Source organism: Haliotis rubra, unplaced genomic scaffold, assembly GCF_003918875.1.
Source record: "Haliotis rubra isolate DU_JTF1 unplaced genomic scaffold, ASM391887v1 Scf183, whole genome shotgun sequence".
Lineage (NCBI taxonomy): Eukaryota > Metazoa > Mollusca > Gastropoda > Lepetellida > Haliotidae > Haliotis > Haliotis rubra.
In genome coordinates this window covers 1,030,343-1,050,173 of record NW_025765814.1, presented here as the reverse complement: position 1 = coordinate 1,050,173, position 19,831 = coordinate 1,030,343, and the positions used below count along the sequence as shown (strand labels likewise).

The following is a 19,831-nucleotide window of genomic DNA, read 5'->3' as shown; positions in this document are numbered from 1 at the left end:
TAGCTGATTGGCTACTGTGAGAATGCGGAGCCAGCCAAGGGAGGTAATAAAATCATCGCCCCAAGCCGTGGATGCATCCAGGGTATAGTGGAGAGTGATCGTAACGTATACCCTGGAGATTATCGAGGATGCATTAAACTGTGCAAACAACAATGTCCCATCCGTGTTGTGGTCAAAGGCAATGTTGTCTTTGTTCCCAGAGTGTTGTGATTTAACAGCAGTATGACATTAAACACAGTGGCCCCTGTCCTGGAATATCACAGAGTTCACACATGACCAGTGGCAGATGGTCTATTGTTTGTGACGATCTGTATCATAGAATGGTTATTCTGGTTCATAGGCCAGCACTGGGGCCAGCCATTTCTCTACCACCCTCACATCTGTCTTCTTCCTCTCAGCGTAGTCTTGTACCTGGAGGAAGAAACAAAACTGACTTTGTGAGATTCACATGAACCATGATCATAAACTCTCCCAACTGATCTCACTCACCAACTGTTCTCACTTTCCTGAATGATCCCATTACCCAAGTGATCTCACTCTCCTGAATGATCCCCCCCATTACCTAAGTCATCTCACTCCCCTGAATGATCCCATTACCCAACTGATCTCACTCTCCTGAATGATCCCATTACCCAAGTGATCTCACTTTCCTGAATGATCCCATTACCCAAGTGATCTCACTCTCCTGAATGATCCCATTACCCAAGTGATCTCACTCTCCTGAATGATCCCATTACCCAACTGATCTCACTCTCCTGAATGATCCCCCCCATTACCCAAGTGATCTCACTCTCCTGAATGATCCCATTACCCAAGTGATCTCCATCCCTTTACTGAATGATCTCATTCCCAAGTGATCCCACTCTCCTGAATGATCTCACTTTCCTGAATGATCCCATTACCCAAAGTGATCTCATTACTCTCACTCTCCTGAATGATCCCATTACCCAAGTGATCTCACCCTCCTGAATGATCCCATTACCCAACTGATCTCACTCTCTGAATGATCCCATACCCAAGTGATCTACACCCATTACCCAAGTGATCTCAGTGATCTCACTCTCCTGAATGATCCCATTACCCAAGTGATCTCATGATCTTTCCTGAATGATCCCATTACTCAAGTGATCTCAACTCTCCTGAATGATCCCATTACCCAAGTGATCTCACTTCTCCTGAATGATCCCATTACCCAACTGATCTCACTCTCCTGAATGATCCCCCCCATTACCCAAGTGATCTCACTCTCCTGAATGATCCCATTACCCAAGTGATCTCACTCTCCTGAATGATCCCATTACCCAAGTGATCTCACTCTCCTGAATGATCCCATTACCCAAGTGATCTCACTCTCCTGAATGATCCCATTACCCAAGTGATCTCACTCTCCTGAATGATCCCATTACCCAAGTGATCTCACTCCTCAACTGCTCTCACTCTCACAACTGCTCTCACTCTCACAACTGATCCCACTCTCACAACTGATCTCACTCTCACAACGGTTCTCACTCTCACAACTGAACTGATCTCACTCTCACAACGGTTCTCACTCTCACAACTGATCCCACTCTCACAACTGATCTCACTCTCACAACTGTTCTCACTCTCTCTCCCCAACTGATATCACTCTCACTCTCACAACTGATCTCACTCACTCTCACAACTGATCCCACTATCCAACTGATCTCACTCTCACAACTGATCTCACTCCCCAACTGATATCACTCCCCAAATGATCTCACTCTCCCAACTGATATCACTCCCCAAATGATCTCACTCCCCAACTGATCTCACTCCCCAAATGATCTCACTATCCAACTCCCCAACTGATCTCACTCCACAACTGACAACTGCTGTCCCTCCCCAACTGATCTCACTCCCCAACTGATCTCACTCCCCAACTGATCTCACTCCCTTACTGATGTCCCTCCCCAACTGATGTCCCTCCCCAACTGATGTCCCTCCCCAACTGATGCTCCTTTCCACTATTTAATGAGAATCAGAACCAGGTATTTTCCTGCCACTCACCTGGTCTCGGTCCACCTTGCCCACCGAGAAGTAGGAGGAGCATGGGTTGGCAAAGTACAGGCCAGACACTGATGCAGCAGGGTCCATGGCGAGAGACTCGGTCAGCTTGATGCCGACGGAATCACCATCTAGCAGCCGCCACATTGCCTGCTTCTCTGTGTGGTCAGGCTGGCTTGGGTAGCCTGGGGCCGGCCGAATTCCCTGGAAGTCAGATAGAATTAGTGCAGGTGTTACAGTTAGTGCAGGTGTTACAGTTAGTACAGGTGTTACAGTTAGTACAGGTGTTACAGTTAGTGCAGGTGTTACAATTAGTGCAGGTGTTACAATTAGTGCAGGTGTTACAGTACCCTGGAAGCAAGTGACAACCACAGAAGAATCTATGTCGAAACATCGCCTTTCACAGAATAAAGAAGTTGTATATCCATAAAATTATCATCATTCTGAATACAGAGTCGACAATCTTTTTTTTTCATCCCAATGACCAAGTATCAAACTCCTGAACTTCCACTCTCCAGGCAGACAGTTTTCTAGATTATGATGGCTGTCTATGTGAGCACGAGACACATTAAACTTAATCTCACATTTATTATCAAACTTGGTTCAGGTAACCCTCTCGCCTATCAGCCAATCAGTAGTCCAAGCATCGGAACCGTGATCACATACCACAAACATTTCAGACAATTCTTCTGACAACTATGAATACAAAAAGTTCTACTCATCACAAACAACCCTACATAGAAGTGAGATGAAACGGTATAACAGTGTTTCATGTGATGTTCAATATGACTGTACTTACACAGTAATATACATGGATGTGTGTGGCACCTTAATGTCTATAGTTCTATAATTCTTTCCCAATGAGATACCATCAAGTATTTCTACATGGATACCCATACCAGACACAATGACTCCAAGCTGTTCTAGTTTTATCTCCCTTTATGCTGACCACTAGACAGAGTAGCATCAGTTAGAGGTGCAACCAGGAGATGAACATATCACCCTCTCCTCCAGGCTAACACACTATCAACAGACCCAAGACTATACAAGGAACAATGAGTGAGTGAGTGAGTTTTACGCCGCACTCAGCAATATTCCAGCTATATGGCTGCGGTCTGTAAATAATCGAGTCTGGACCAGACAATCCAGTGATCAACAGCATGAGCATCGATATGCACAGTTGGGAACCGATGACATGTGTCAACCAAGTCAGCGAGCCTGACCACCCGATCCCGTTAGTCGCCTCTTTCGACAAGCATGGGTTACTGAAGATCAACATTCTAACCCGGACCTTCACGGGTCCTACAAGGAACAAACCAAGACGGGAGACCAGTAACACAAATACACCAAACAGCTTGTCTCCATTGCCACAGTGTACAAAGCTATCTCAGCACTAAGGTGATCGTTATGTCATAGTCGTAGGGCTGAGATCACTTTGTGCAGCAGGTACCTGTACAACAGACCCAATCAGGTTCATGTTAAGGCAACAGTCAGTATACCTGATATTTGATTTTATGTAGATCGTGAGCACTCATGTTTTCGTCAGTGCAGTAGCCCCAGAACTCCTTCCGTACCCGCTCATGCATCTCTTCAGCATAGGCCTGAAACAGAATTATCAGGAATCATCATCAGCCATGTTGAATAGATCCTAACGAGTCCCGTGATTTGGTGAGAAAAAGCCATTATCTTGAAATTCCAGATGGTTATGCTTCTGTTAACCCATTGACAATTTGTCAAGGAAGACAATGGATAGTAGAGGATGTTTCATCAAAATCGTTCACATTTCAGAATATCATAAAGTGGGATTTAAATAGTATGAAATATCATCTTACCTCTGCCAGTCTGTCTACGAGTGCCTTTGCCATAATGATGCTGTAGTCATCGTGCTGGGCTGTAAATCTGAAGACCACAAACAGTGACTCAGTCTAGCTGTGCTTCTAATTCAGGTAAGAATTGACTTCAATGTGTTTTGTGATTATGAAGTTTTCATGCATAGAAACCAACGTGTGTACTATGTAACTCTGTATGGCATATTACAGAAAGTGTGTACTATGTAACTCTGTATGGCATATTACAGAAAGTGTGTACTATCTAACTCTGTATGGCATATTACAGAAAGTGTGTACTGTGTAACTCTGTATGGCATATTACAGAAAGTGTGTACTAGGTAACTCTGTATGGCATATTACAGAAAGTGTGTACTGTGTAGCTCTGTATGGCATATTACAGAAAGTGTGTACTAGGTAACTCTGTATGGCATATTACAGAAAGTGTGTACTATTACAGAGAAAGTGTGTACTATGTAACTCTGTATGGCAGTACAGAAAGTGTGTACTGTGTAACTCTGTATGGCATATTACAGAAAGTGTGTACTGTGTAACTCTGTATGGCATATTACAGAAAGTGTGTACTAGGTAACTCTGTATGGCATATTACAGAAAGTGTGTACTGTGTAACTCTGTATGGCATATTACAGAAAGTGTAACTCTGTACTGTATGTATTACAGAAAGTGTGTACTGTACTCTGTATGGCATATTACAGAAAGTGTGTACTGTGTAACTCTGTACAGAAAGTGTGTACTGTGTAGCTCTGTATGGCATATTACAGAAAGTGTGTACTGTGTAACTCTGTATGGCATATTACAGAAAGTGTGTACTGTGTAACTCTGTATGGCATACTACAGAAAGTGTGTACTATGTAACTCTGTATGGCATATTACAGAAAGTGTGTACTGTGTAACTCTGTATGGCATATTACAGAAAGAGTGCACCTCATCATCACTCCATAAATGCAAAAACATACTGAAGTCAATTCTTATAATAATTATGTGACAGACTCTTATTTGATAACACACAAACAACCACAGACAATGGTACTAAATCAGTGACACAGCTCAGCACAATAATACAACACAACCCTGCTCATTATATTTTTGGAAAAGTAAATCCCAGACTACCTGCATTAGCCAATTAAATGACACAGCATCACTTGCATTTATTTATTCAGTTTTATTGGGATGAGAAAACTATGTAGATGGTTCAAAGGTTAATTAAAACACTCTTCCTCAGTTCCAGTTTAAAAAATGTTAAACCATGGTTTTGGAAAAGCCCTTTTTCAACCAAAACCTCACAGTCATTTTTTAACTATTACCTAATCTAAACTAAACTAAAAAACTAAATGTATTTCTGTTGCTAAATATGTTTATTAATAAAGGCTATGGGAACACCTACTGCTGACACATCTCACTCGTGCCGAAGCCTGCAGAAACAGCAAACAATCCAACATAGTCCTCTACACTGCTGGACTTGGGGGCCACGAAGTCAGAAAGACACAGGTATGGGTCCGTCGCCTGGGGCTCTTTCTCGGCCTGATCGTCAAACATTGATATATCAGTCAAATAGAAAAGTCAGGCAAATATATATGTACTTTTATGTAATTTATTTTTCAAATTTTGTTTTGACTCAAAATGTCCTTAGTTTAAAACATATACTGCACCAACATGTGTAAAAGATGTGAATGGAGCTTTAGAGTTTCTGTCCCTTTAAAAGGTTTCTATTTAGCAAGAACACACTGTACATGGCCTAACTGAACTACAACATACTTCTATACCACTGTTCCAGCAACATCGAGGGTTTATTCTTCCCCAGAATCCAAACATGAAACACATGGCAAGAATCAAATTCCACACAAATAGGTACAGGGTCTCAGTAACACTTTACAAGAATACATTCCCGCCATTTTGTCTCACCTGTTGTCTCAGGCCATACAACGTTTCTATCTTCTCTCCATTGTCATCATACACCTCAATGTCATCCCCGACGCTGTTGGCTCGGTAGAAAGCGATGACACCACTGGCACGGAGTTTCTTCTCCTTCACAATCTTCTCCAACATCCTCTGTGCCTCGTCGAAAACCTTCTTGGCTGTCTCACCTGAGACAAGAGGAAGACATGAACACACACACAGAACCTGCTTCCTGTGTGAGACGTGCTGGCCCCTGGCAAAGATACCTCGGCACTACTTCGACCCAGAAGCATGGCTTTCTTCTGGTCCCAGACAGGGATGCCTTGCCAAGTTTCATCCATAATATATCATCCTGGCTGCAGATTACAATGCTCTTTGTAAAGTGAGAGAGGGAGTTAGCTGGGTTTCACACCACTCCTGCAATATTCCAGTAATATCACAGAACTGGAAACACAGAAATAGGCTTCACACACAGAACCCATGTTGAATGAGTGAGTGAGTTTAGTTTTATGCCGCTTTTAGCAATATTCCAGCAATATCACGATGGGGGACACCAGAAATGGGCTTCACACATTGTACCCATGTGGGGAATCGAACCCGGGTCTTCGGCGTGACGAGCGAATGCGTTAACCACTAGGCTACCCCACCGCCCCCCCATGTTGAGAATTGAAGCCATGCCCAAGGCATGATGACTAAGTGAACCCTTTGTCCTTTTGTAAAGTAAATCTAGTAGTCAGATAGCATTCTGACTTCTGACCCATATCCTTACCACTGACTGACTGACTGAGTTTAGTTTTACGCCGCTTTTAGCAATATTCCAGCAACATCACAGCAGGGGACACCAGAAATAGGCTTAACACATTGAACCCATGTGGGGATTCGAACCCGGGTCTTCGGCGTGGGGAGCCAACGCTTTAACCATTAGGCTACCCCACCGCCCCCCATATCCTTACCTACATCCTTATCGTTGAAGATCTTGGGGTATCCCCTGTTGGGATATTTCCCCCGGAGCTGCCAGACATCGAAGAAGGGCTTCCAGTCAATGTAGGGAATCAAGCGAGACAAGTCATAGTCTTCAAACTTCTTTACACCAAAGAAGGTCGGCTGAACTAAAACACGTTCAAACAGATATGAAGGTCTTATGTGGCAGAATACATTGTTGTGAATTTGTTTGTAGTGATCGTCACTAGCAGCAAATGACTGAAGCACTAGTAAAATGTCCAATGCTTTCAGTAGCATGGAGTTCAATTTAGCTGACTGACTGACTGAGTTTTGGTTTTACGCCGCTTTTAGCAATATTCCAGCAACATCACTGCGGGGGACACCAGAAAAAACAGGCTTCACACATTGTACCAATGGGGGATTCGAACCCGGGTCTTCGGCGTGACGATCCAACGCTTTAACCACTAGGCTACCCCACTGCCCCAGTTCAATTTAGAGTTATCAGCTCTAACAACATTTTACTTGTTCCTTCTAAATGATGATGATGCTTATCATAGTGAGTGAGTGAGTTTAGTTTTATGTCACACTCAGCAATATTCCAGCTATATGGCAGTGGTCAGTAAATAATTGAGCCTGGACCAGACAATCCAGTGATCAACAGCATGAGCATCAATCTATGCAATTGCAAGTCAGTGAGCCTGACCACCCGATCCCGTTAGTCGCCTCTTACGGATGCTTATCATAAGTAGTCTTACTTTGGTACATCCATTCTGCCCGTGAAGGTCCGGGTTAGAATGAGCCTTCAGTAACCCATGCTTGTCGTAAGAGGCGACGGGTGGTCGGGTGGTCAGGCTCGCTGGCTTGGTTGACCCATGTCATCGGTTCCCAATTGCGCAGATCGATGCTCATGCTGTTGTTCATTCGATTGTCTGGTCCAGACTCGATTATTTACAGACCGCCGCCATATAGCTGGAATATTGCTGAGTGTGCGTAAAACTAAACTCACTCACTCACATCCATTCTATTCCCATGAATAAAAAATGCTGGTGTTTTCCACTACAGAGATGCTGCGACTTACTTGGTGTAATATCTGCCACCCAGTCGATGTTCATCCCCTTGTCACGGGCCTTGCTCAGCTTCAGGAACTTCCTTTCCTGGGAAGTAAGGAGAATATGGGAACTTATTTAACTAAGTGAATGATGTAAGATTCATCATTGTCAAAAGGACCGCCTCCATGGTGTATTGGTTAGAGCGTCCACCTGGAGAGCGGAAGGTCGCGGGTTCGATCCCCGACCGCGTCATACCAAAAGACGTTAAAATATGGTACTTGTTGGTCCCTGCCTGGCGCTCGGCATTAATGGGTACAAAAAGGACTGGTTGGCTCGGAGGCAGTATAATGTGTCTGAGTGGGGTATTCATGCTCAACTGTGGCATGGTATCTCAGTGGGCTAGCACTATAAAACCAGCTTAAGTCTGGGCTAGTACAAGCAGCCGCACATACACATACACACGCATGCACGTCGTCATATGAGCGAAATATTCTCAAGCACGACGTTAAACCCAATTTCACCTCACCTCACCATTGTCAAAAGACAATCATTAGATTAAGTCAAAAGATAACACAATCATTAAGAATAAGACGAAACTGTCCCTTGGCCTAAGTATATCCCATATGAGAATCATGATGGTCACTTCTGAAATCGCATTAACATTTAGAGAAACATTCCTGACATCCTACCTTCAGAGAGTCATAGTGCTCTATTCGGATGTCCTCGTATTCCTCGCTGATGTCTTCAGTATATTCATCATATACAGTCTCATTCATTAGAGCCGAGCACTGAAACACAAGGATTTGTTCATGACGAGTTACCACCCAGACAGACCTGTTCAATGACAAGACTTGCTAAGCAACTGCCTAATGAGGAACCGAACTGAAATCTCCATCATGACAAACACCTGAACTCCATCACTGCTTTTCAATCTCAATACCCCAGCTATTTCTGATACATCATACCTAAACGATACAATAAGGTGATCACAGTACACCGGCTGATATGTTTAGGTCCACTGTTCTCTCCTACAAGGGTATAACACTACTGTCCAACCACCTACCACCACGACACTCTTGGAGGCATCAAGTACATGGATCGTGGGCTGCTTGTAGCGAGGGGCAATCTTCACTGCTGTGTGTTGTCTGAAAGGAATCAATATATTTACAATTTGACTTCTGAACAAATCATCATATAGACAGTTGGTATGATAAACCGTATAACTAAAGTTTGGTTCTCTCTCAATCCAAGCAACCTTTGAATAATTATGATATGCAAATACAGTGAAACCTGCCAACACCGGCACCCGTCTAATCCGGCACACTATCAAAACTGGCATAAAATTTTGGTCCTGCCATTTTACAAAAATATTATGATCATTAAAACATTGTCTAATCTGGCACCTGTCTATTCCATATTCCGGCACGACTTTCCGGTCCCAACAAGCAATTTTAACTGTAATGAACACTGTCTAAACCGGCATGGGTATGAGCAGTCGAATCAAGGACCCATAATCCAATACACAATTAATTCTCTGGGCACGCTAGATAATCAGGAAGTAGTGATTGCGCAGTGAATCAAACACTCGTAGGATTACTGCATTTATGCTTAATAAAAACTGGGGAATTGCATTAACTGTCTTCATCTGTCAGAGAGTAAATTAATAGGCATTGGTTGTATTGACTCATCAGTCACTTTCTGTGTCATGATGGCTAGACCAGCTAAGCGGGCACGTTTGGAGTTAACGCTTGTTAAAAACTTTCAGCTTATCAATGACTTTGATACTCTTCCTCAGCCCTCTCAGAAAGAACTTGCAGTTAAATATCATATTGGCAGGCAAACTGTTTCGGACATTTTGAAAAAGTGTGATGTTTATAGATCCAAATTTGAAGAAAACCATATTATACAGAAAACGAGTGTAAATGGCAGCCATGTTGGAAAATGACCGTCACTGTCTAATCCGGTACCCTGTCTAAACGGGCATTATATTTCGGTCCCGTGGGATTTCACTGTATAGCATTCACAACTAATTCAACTTCAAGTCCGTTCTCCATGTTGAGGTCCAAAGTAACTAAATGAATACCATCTCCTATTGGCTTATTCTATTTTCAAGTCACCCGTGAAGGTCCGGGTTAGAATGATCTTTCAGCAAACCATGCCTGTTGTAAATGGCGACTAACGGGATCGGGTGGTCAGGCTCGCTGGCTTGGTTACAGACCGCCACCATATAGCTGGAATATTGCTGAGTGCGGCGTAAAACTAAACTCACTCATTATTTTCAAGTCAGTCCTCCTTGTTAACTCTACTATAATCAAATTGATACCATCACCTTTTTTGCTTTCAAATGGCATCTGTAGGATTTACCTTATCTCTTCTACGCACATGTATGATTTTCTACGCACATGTACCACTTTTATAAACTGTTGCAATTAAGTGTTGCAGGGGATTGTGTTATGGCTCGGTGCATCACATGACACAAAACACTGCACTATTGTATAACCCTGACGTCCAGATGGTCATACACCTACTTGGATGTGGTAGCTCCACCAATGAGAAGAGGAATTTTCATCCCAATGCGGTCCATCTCCTTGGCAACATGAATCATTTCATCCAATGAAGGTGTGATCAAGCCAGACAGCCCCACTATATCTGGAATAGAGAATATTGTAATACTCAAAACTAAAAGACAAAGCTATCAAGTATGTCCTTTTTGTGTGTCAAAACTCCTGAAATTATTAAAATTCCGACTTTTAAAAAGTTACTTCATCATCAACGACCTTTACCTTTAATGTCAAGCTATCGTGTGATGTCCTTGTGTGCCAGAAGATAGATTTTTGTTGTTTAATGCTGCACTCGGCAATATTACAGCTGTATGATATCGTGTGATGTCCTTGTGTGCCAGAAGATAGATTTTTTTTTGTTTACTGCTGCACTCAGCAATATTACAGCTGCATGATATCGTGTGATGTCCTTGTGTGCCAGAAGATAGATTTTTTGTTGTTTAATGCTGCACTCAGCAATATTACAGCTGCATGATATCGTCTGTTGTCCTTGTGTGCCAGAAGATAGATTATTTGTTGTTTAATGCTGCACTCAGCAATATTACAGCTGTATGATATCGTGTGTTGTCCTTGTGTGCCAGAAGATAGATTTGTTGTTGTTTAATGCTGCACTCAGCAATATTACAGCTGTATGATATCGTGTGATGTCCTTGTGTGCCAGAAGATAGATTTTTTGTTGTTTAATGCTGCACTCAGCAATATTACAGCTGTATGATATCGTGTGATGTCCTTGTGTGCCAGAAGATAGATTTTTGTTGTTTAATGCTGCACTCAGCAATATTACAGCTGTATGATATCGTGTGATGTCCTTGTGTGCCAGAAGATAGATTATTTGTTGTTTAATGCTGCACTCAGCAATATTACAGCTGCATGATATCGTGTGATGTCCTTGTGTGCCAGAAGATAGATTATTTGTTGTTTAATGCTGCACTCAGCAATATTACAGCTGTATGATATCGTGTGATGTCCTTGTGTGCCAGAAGATAGATTATTTGTTGTTTAATGCTGCACTCAGCAATATTACAGCTGTATGATATCGTGTGATGTCCTTGTGTGCCAGAAGATAGATTTTTGTTGTTTAATGCTGCACTCAGCAATATTACAGCTGTATGATATCGTGTGATGTCCTTGTGTGCCAGAAGATAGATTTGTTGTTGTTTAATGCTGCACTCAGCAATATTACAGCTGTATGATATCGTGTGATGTCCTTGTGTGCCAGAAGATAGATTATTTGTTGTTTAATGCTGCACTCAGCAATATTACAGCTGTATGATATCGTGTGATGTCCTTGTGTGCCAGAAGATAGATTTTTGTTGTTTAATGCTGCACTCAGCAATATTACAGCTGTATGATATCGTGTGATGTCCTTGTGTGCCAGAAGATAGATTTTTTGTTGTTTAATGCTGCACTCAGCAATATTACAGCTGTATGATATCGTGTGATGTCCTTGTGTGCCAGAAGATAGATATTTTTGTTGTTTAATGCTGCACTCAGCAATATTACAGCTGTATGACAGTGGTCAGGAAATAATCAGATCTGGACCAGACAATCCAGTGACAAACATTATGAGCATTATTGACACATTCCCAATGCAGTGAACCTGACCATCTGATCCTGTTGCATCTTAGACAAGCACAGGTTGGTGAAGAACTGTTTTAACCTGCAACTTCACCATGTGTAGCATAACTATAAAGTACCTGACAGAGGGCACATTGTTGAAAAACCAATTTAAAACGAAGGTCAAATTCATAGAGGTATCATATTTTGAAGCAACCTTGGTCTTATTTACAGGTGTTCATGATAAGAGTTATGATCTACAAAGTAATTCAACCTGCTTTCTCCTGAATGGCTGTCTCTAGAATCTTCTCACAAGGGGTCATGACGCCCAAGTCGATCACACTGAAAGAAAAAATGGCTGCCACATAACAATTTGTTGGCAACACTGCAACAAGGTACATGCAGTTCTTTCAAGTCAACCTTGTTTAAGGACATCGCCAAAAATAACAATATTCTAATTATTAGATGGATCAATATTTCACATTAATTTCTTAATAATGTGAAACGTGTTGAGTTAACCTGATAAAAGACAATTTTGATCAATGTCATCACAAGCAAGACGGATTGACCTACTTGTAATTGTTGCAGCCAAGCACAACACCAACGATGTTCTTCCCAATGTCGTGCACGTCCCCCTTCACTGTGGCCAACACAACTGTCCCGACATATGCACTTGCCTACAACAAAGGATATGTCAAAGGTCAAGTACATCAATAGTTTGTGGCGTTTGTAAATCATGAATGAAATATTTTGATATCACTCCTTTTTTCATGCAAGATTCAGTTTTCTGACCAAAACACTGCACTGTTAAGCAATTAACAAAGATGCTCTAAAGAATGAACTTGCATTGGTCATGTGAGTGAGTGAGTTTAGTTTTACGCTGCACTCAGCAATATTCTAGCTATATGGCGGTGGTCTGTAAATAATCGAGTCTGGACCAGACAATCCAGTGATCAAAAGCATGAGCATCGATCTGCGCAATTGGGAACCGATGACGTGTCAACCAAGTCAGCAAGCCTGACCACCCGATCCCAATAGTCACCTCTTACGACAAGCATGGGTTGCTGAAGATCAATATTCTAACTCGGACCTTGACGGAGTACATTGGTCATGTGTTTATTAGGGGCAAATTGAACAGGGAGTTCTTGAGTTTTTTTAACAGGGAGTTCTTGGGGTTTTTTAATGGATGAGTTCCTATGATAAAACTGATGCACACTCATTTAAATAGTAAATCAATTCTATAAATCTGTTTTCATACAAAGTGGACCAAATGTGGTATGATGTCACACCTTGCAAAACACTCTCTATACAAGACTTTTAACACAATGACCAGAACACAAGTGCCTTAACAACAGTAACAAACAACTCACCAAGTCATCACATCCTCCTGAGTTCTGCAGATTATTCTGTCTCTCCTCCTCCATGAAAGGAATCAGGTGAGCTACGGCTTTCTTCATCACTCTGGCCGACTTGATGACTTGAGGTAAAAACATCTTCCCAGCTCCAAACAGATCGCCTACCACACTCATTCCCTGTAACATATATTGATGAAGGTGAGCTACAGTATGCACCAGTCAAACACATTGAAACTGATACCCTGTAATCATACATATGTGAATAAGGTGAGCTTCAGTATGCAACAGTCCCACACATTGAGACTGATACCCTGTAGTCATACATATATGAATAAGGTGAACTACATGCACTTTAATTTGTCACTCCTGAGAAATCTGATACTGCATTTGTAACAAATATCTTTAATTTGTAAGGTGAGCTACAGTTCACAGATAACTACAAGATGACAGCAGGTTGGGCACAAATCACCTACAGTAAGGCTCCAGTTCCACAAGGCTTACGCAGCATGGAACACCAGAACTCTACAGACAGAAAGATGTGCAGGAATTATCTCAAACTTTATAACCAAACAACCATATTAAACTCGTCAATACTACTGGACCTATTTGGTGGCGAATGTGTTTAGGTTATCTTTCAAAATCAAATCATGATTCAATACACTGGACAATCAAGACAAAATTTTGAATGTCATTGAATCAAGACATGGTGCCAATGTGCAGATTCGTGGGGCGTACCTTCATGAGGGGTCTCTCGATGACGTTGAGTGGCCGGGGATATAGAACCTTGTTGCATCGAGCCTCCTCGGTATCCGCTACAACATACTTGTCAATTCCCTAGAGAAGAGGAACAGGTCACAGAGGTCACACTGCATCTTGGGATACCTGGCGTATAGTGATTTCTACCTGCTTCTCACACTTATACAAGGTGTTTATCGTGTGTATCCCAGAAGGGTTAGATTGTTAAAAGTGTTATCTAAACTCTGTTATTCTGTAATATGTTGATTATTGACATTGGCACTGACAATATCAATATTCAAATTCTTTATATGTAATTGTGTTGACAATAACCACACTTTCCGTATGTCACAAATAAGTCCCATTGTTGACAAGAGCCACATTGTCAGTATGTCACAAATAACTCCCATTGTTGACAAAAGCCACATTGTCAGTATGTCACAAATAAGTCCCATTGTTGACAAGAGCCACATTGTCAGTATGTCACAAATAACTCCCATTGTTGACAAGAGCCACATTGTCAGTATGTCACAAATAAGTCCCATTGTTGACAAGAGCCACATTGTCAGTATGTCACAAATAACTCCCATTGTTGACAAGAGCCACATTGTCAGTATGTCACAAATAACTCCCATTGTTGACAAGAGCCACATTGTCAGAATGTCACAAATAACTCCCATTGTTGACAAGAGCCACATTGTCAGTATGTCACAAATAACTCCCATTGTTGACAAGAGCCACAATGTCAGTATGTCACAAATAACTCCCATTGTTGACAAGAGCCACAATGTCAGTATGTCACAAATAACTCCCATTGTTGACAAGAGCCACATTGTCAGTATGTCACAAATAACTCCCATTGTTGACAAGAGCCACATTGTCAGTATGTCACAAAGAACTCCCATTGTTGACAAGAGCCACATTGTCAGTATGTCACAAATAACTCCCATTGTTGACAAGAGCCACATTGTCAGTATGTCACAAATAACTCCCATTGTTGACAAGAGCCACATTGTCAGTATGTCACAAGTAACTCCCATTGTTGACAAAAGCCACATTGTCAGTATGTCACAAATAACTCCCATTGTTGACAAAAGCCACATTGTCAGTATGTCACAAATAACTCCCATTGTTGACAAGAGCCACATTGTCAGTATGTCACAAATAACTCCCATTGTTGACAAGAGCCACAATGTCAGTATGTCACAAATAACTCCCATTGTTGACAAGAGCCACAATGTCAGTATGTCACAAATAACTCCCATTGTTGACAAGAGCCACATTGTCAGTATGTCACAAATAACTCCCATTGTTGACAAGAGCCACATTGTCAGTATGTCACAAGTAACTCCCATTGTTGACAAGAGCCACAATGTCAGTATGTCACAAATAACTCCCATTGTTGACAAGAGACACATTGTCAGTATGTCACAAATAACTCCCATTGTTGACAAGAGCCACAATGTCGGTATGTCACAAATAACTCCCATTGTTGACAAAAGAGCCACATTGTCAGTATGTCACAAATAACTCCCATTGTTGACAAGAGCCACATTGTCAGTATGTCACAAATAACTCCCATTGTTGACAAGAGCCACAATGTCAGTATGTCACAAATAACTCCCATTGTTGACAAGAGACACATTGTCAGTATGTCACAAATAACTCCCATTGTTGACAAGAGCCACAATGTCAGTATGTCACAAATAACTCCCATTGTTGACAAGAGACACATTGTCAGTATGTCACAAATAACTCCCATTGTTGACAAGAGCCACAATGTCAGTATCACAATGATAAAACGTCCCATCATTAACAAGAGCAATAACTCCAGTATGTCACAATGAAAAAACTCCCATCATTGACAAGGGCCGCAATGTCAATGTCACATTATTGACAAAAATCACATTGTCAGTGTGTCACAATGATGATAAGCCTCACATCAACTGTGTACCACTGTCATATGTCACCCTCTTGCTGTGGTATACTATTATCCAAAACAACATGGACTTGTTTACACATACAGGTTGGCCTGCTGTGTGGGCACCCACCTTGACAAGGGAGTGCTCCAGCCTATCCTCCACAGACAGCTTTCTCCATTCATCACTCACGACAGCCTTCTTGGCATCAGCACCCATAGACTGATAACAAATACACAATAAGGCTTTAGACTGATAACAAATACACAATAAGGCTTTAGATTGACAACAAATACACAATAAGGCTTTAGATTGACAACAAATACACAACAAGAAGACAAAGTCATCAATATCCCCCGCAATGGCAAAATACTCTTCATGATTATGTCTACGAGTTATGATTATGTCAAATATTTATGTGTGTATATAGAAAAGTGGAAGGAGAGTATTGAAAGGTTTTGAAAGTTCTGCTCCAGAAAGAGCACTATCACCAATTTCAGTCTAAGTCATACTTGTTGCCATAAACGCCAAAAATATTTTACCGTATATGACCGTCTATAAGCCGACCCCATGGATAAGCCGACCCCCAAACTTGACCCTCAAAATCAGTGTCAAAATCATATCTCTCATGGATAGGCCGACCCCCCGCGATGTGTTGCGGCCAACAGAGACCAGAGTACCCGGTAAGTATGTTCCATCAACGACGAGACACCATTACGAGAATATTACATAATAAAGATTACCGGTGTTTGTTTACCTTTTTTTAACGATCACTGCTTGCATCAACAACGAGATGCCATTTGGAAAGTGGATATACAGCGTAAGTGTTGGTGAGAATATTACATAATAAAGATTACCGGTGTATTGTGGCAACATGTGTTTGTGTTCCTTTTTATATCCCGACGATCACTGCTTGCATCAACAACGAGATGCCATTTTGTGAAAAAGTACCATCGGTAAATAAAAACTGAAGTCAACTTTTGTTTCAAAATATATTATTTAAGTGTCCATATTTCATCTATATATATATGACAATAAGAAAAATAGTCCACTAACAATAAACACTGACATTTCTGCAAGAGAGTTCTGAGATTTTCACAAGTCATCGGCCGTAAACCCATCAAATTCGTGTCACTGTCCTCCCCATATACTGTAAGTCGATCCACATTATTCAAAGAATTCACTGTCATATATATTGTGTCTACTCAATGGATCGAAACGAAGTGTAGTTGACAGAAAATGCATTATATATTTTGCTTCTCTAAATATCATATTTATTGTAGCAACAAACTGGCTTGCTTATTTTACCCCATTCAACAATCACAAACTGATTACGCCTCGTTCCATGTCACGTGCTTACCTTGCGTTCATGATGGTCCGTATAACCTTAGTGTTGATTATATATTTTTACATAAAAACTATTACACAATGCTAGGATATATTTCTTTGGGTTAAATAATAGTATTCAATCAATAGAATTCATCCCGTTATATTATTGTGCATGTTTGAACTTGTTCAAGGGAAACGTGGTGCACAGCTGATTGCTATTTCCGGCTTTGTGTATCGGAGACAAATACGCGACGGTAATCTTAATTAATTTATACAGCAAAACTGTAACTAAAATTACACAATGCTAGGATATATTTCTTTGGGTTAAATAACGGTATTCTGTATTATATTTTACTGATGACTGCGTCAGAATTCGTCCGTTATATTATTGTGCATGTTTGAACTTGTTCGGCCGGAAACGGTGCACAGCTGATTGCTATTTCGGCTTTGTGTAATGCGAGACAACACATACGGTAATCTTAATCCTGCAAATAAAACAATGCCCAGCAAAACAACTTATAACTTAAATGGTAAATAATCTTGTCTAGTGATGTTTAATTGCAAATTTAGCGCCTCTACTGACAAAGTCGTCTTCTGTTGTTTGTTCCCTTGAAGTGATAATAACGATGTTGTTTTCTTACCCTGGAAAAAAGTTTGACTGAAAGTGTAACTCATGGATAAGACGACTCCCTTCTTATTCAGAATTCCAAAACTACCAAAAGGCACCAGTACACCACCAGATCTATCTATGTGCCAAGTTTGGTGAAGAAATAGTGAACAGTTTTAGAGTTCTGCTCCGGAAAAAAGCACTATCACCAATTTCAGGCTAAGTCAAACTTGTTGCCATGGAAATGCCAAAAATATTTTATTCAGAATTCTAAAACTACCAAAAGGCACCAGTACACCACCAGATCCATGTATGTGCAAAGTTTGGTGAAGAAATATTGAACGGTTTTAGAGTTCTGCTCCGGAAAAGACAAATGTGCACGGACGGACGGACGGACGGACGGACGGACGGACGCACGGATGGAGTCCATTTTAATACCCCCCGCAAAACGCGTTGCGGGGGATAATAAGGCTTTAGATTGACAACAAATACACAATAAGGCTTTAGACTGACAACAAATACACAATAAGGCTTTAGACTGACAACAAATACACAATAAGGCTTTAGACTGACAACAAATACACAATAAGGCTTTAGACTGACAACAAATACACAATAAGGCTTTAGACTGACAACAAATACACAATAGGGCTTTAGACTAACAACAAATACACAATAGGGCTTTAGACTGACAACACATGCACAATAAGACTTTAGACTGACAACAAATACACAATAAGGCTTTAGACTGACAACAAATACACAATAGGGCTTTAGACTAACAACAAATACACAATAGGGCTTTAGACTGACAACAAATGCACAATAAGACTTTAGACTGACAACAAATACACAATAAGGCTTTAGACTGACAACAAATACACAATACTTTAGTGAGTGAGTGAGTTTAGTTTTATGCTGCACTCAGCAATGTGCCAGCTATATGATGGCGGTCTGTAAATAATCGAGTCTGGACCAGACAATCCAGTGATCAACAGCATGAGCATCAATCTACGCAACTGGGATATGACATGTTCAACCAAGTGAGTGAACCTGATTCACTGAACTAAATACACTAAATAACTATATATAAACTAAAATAATGCAATAAATGCACTAAGAATGACAAATTTGAGAGCAAATCAAGATTCATCTTATTCCACAAAGATAACTGTCTGGTACAAACTGAACCAACACATTCAGGTTTCATGTCCACATCCCTTGACAAAATAACTGAAAAAGACAAGTAAATGTTGTCTGTCCTCATGGTTGACAAGTAACATTTGAGGGCTATAGTTCTGAATCATTTCCCGAAATTTCACTTTTGCAACGAACTGAAAAACTAACAGAAAATGTAAACACTGTTCACATTTTTGTCTTGTCCAAGCATTATTGGCTAATAACTCTGTTGCAAAATGATTTTTTCAGTTTTCAGTCTTCAAAAACAAACATCCCCATTACACTAATTTTGAATCCTGGGTCCCGTTCCACAACGCTACAACATTCGTAAGCCTATGATAAACTACATAGTTACGACAACTCGTAACATTATGAACGTTTTGTGGAACAGACCCTGGATTAATCCTGGTTACAACACTTCATGTAGATTTGTGATTCAACCTAGGGACCTCACCTCAGCAAATACCAGCAGTTTTTCTGTACCCTCTGGGTCTTTATTCCACAGCAAGTTTTCACAGAGTTCCAGAAGTTTCTTGTCAATGTCGTCATACACGGGCAGACAGCCAGCATTGACGATGCCCATGTCCATACCGGACTAGAGGGAAGAAACACATTGTCAGGTACTGTCATAGATACTGATCTCCTGTGTCCCAACATTTAATGTCATAGATACTGATCTCCTGTGTCCCAACATTTAATGTCATAGATACCGATCTCCTGTGTCCCAACATTTAATGTCATAGATACTGATCTCCTGTGTCCCAACATTTAATGTCATAGATACTGATCTCCTGTGTCCCAACATTTAATGTCATAGATACCGATCTCCT

At 41.0% G+C, this 19,831-nt stretch overlaps 1 protein-coding gene across 2 annotated transcripts in view; it reads right to left on the bottom strand.

The window, feature by feature from the left end:
* Nucleotides 1-20: 20 nt before the first annotated feature.
* The window catches only part of LOC124273698 (methionine synthase-like), a 41,390-nt gene continuing 21,579 nt past the window's right edge, over nucleotides 21-19,831 (bottom strand). The window contains exons 18-34 of one of the 2 annotated variants that reach the window (XM_046708973.1): nucleotides 19,456-19,596; nucleotides 16,019-16,108; nucleotides 13,968-14,066; nucleotides 13,248-13,409; nucleotides 12,451-12,554; nucleotides 12,152-12,219; nucleotides 10,288-10,408; nucleotides 8,823-8,904; nucleotides 8,449-8,547; nucleotides 7,789-7,864; nucleotides 6,722-6,877; nucleotides 5,775-5,956; nucleotides 5,257-5,393; nucleotides 3,858-3,924; nucleotides 3,525-3,626; nucleotides 2,029-2,229; nucleotides 21-411 (exon numbers count right to left, since the gene is read on the bottom strand). In XM_046708973.1, coding sequence (XP_046564929.1) covers nucleotides 325-411; nucleotides 2,029-2,229; nucleotides 3,525-3,626; nucleotides 3,858-3,924; nucleotides 5,257-5,393; nucleotides 5,775-5,956; nucleotides 6,722-6,877; nucleotides 7,789-7,864; nucleotides 8,449-8,547; nucleotides 8,823-8,904; nucleotides 10,288-10,408; nucleotides 12,152-12,219; nucleotides 12,451-12,554; nucleotides 13,248-13,409; nucleotides 13,968-14,066; nucleotides 16,019-16,108; nucleotides 19,456-19,596 — 1,974 coding nt within the window. In that variant the 3' untranslated portion in view covers nucleotides 21-324. The remainder of the gene's footprint in view (nucleotides 412-2,028; nucleotides 2,230-3,524; nucleotides 3,627-3,857; nucleotides 3,925-5,256; nucleotides 5,394-5,774; nucleotides 5,957-6,721; nucleotides 6,878-7,788; nucleotides 7,865-8,448; nucleotides 8,548-8,822; nucleotides 8,905-10,287; nucleotides 10,409-12,151; nucleotides 12,220-12,450; nucleotides 12,555-13,247; nucleotides 13,410-13,967; nucleotides 14,067-16,018; nucleotides 16,109-19,455; nucleotides 19,597-19,831) is intronic. The other variant, XM_046708974.1, reaches the window with a different exon arrangement.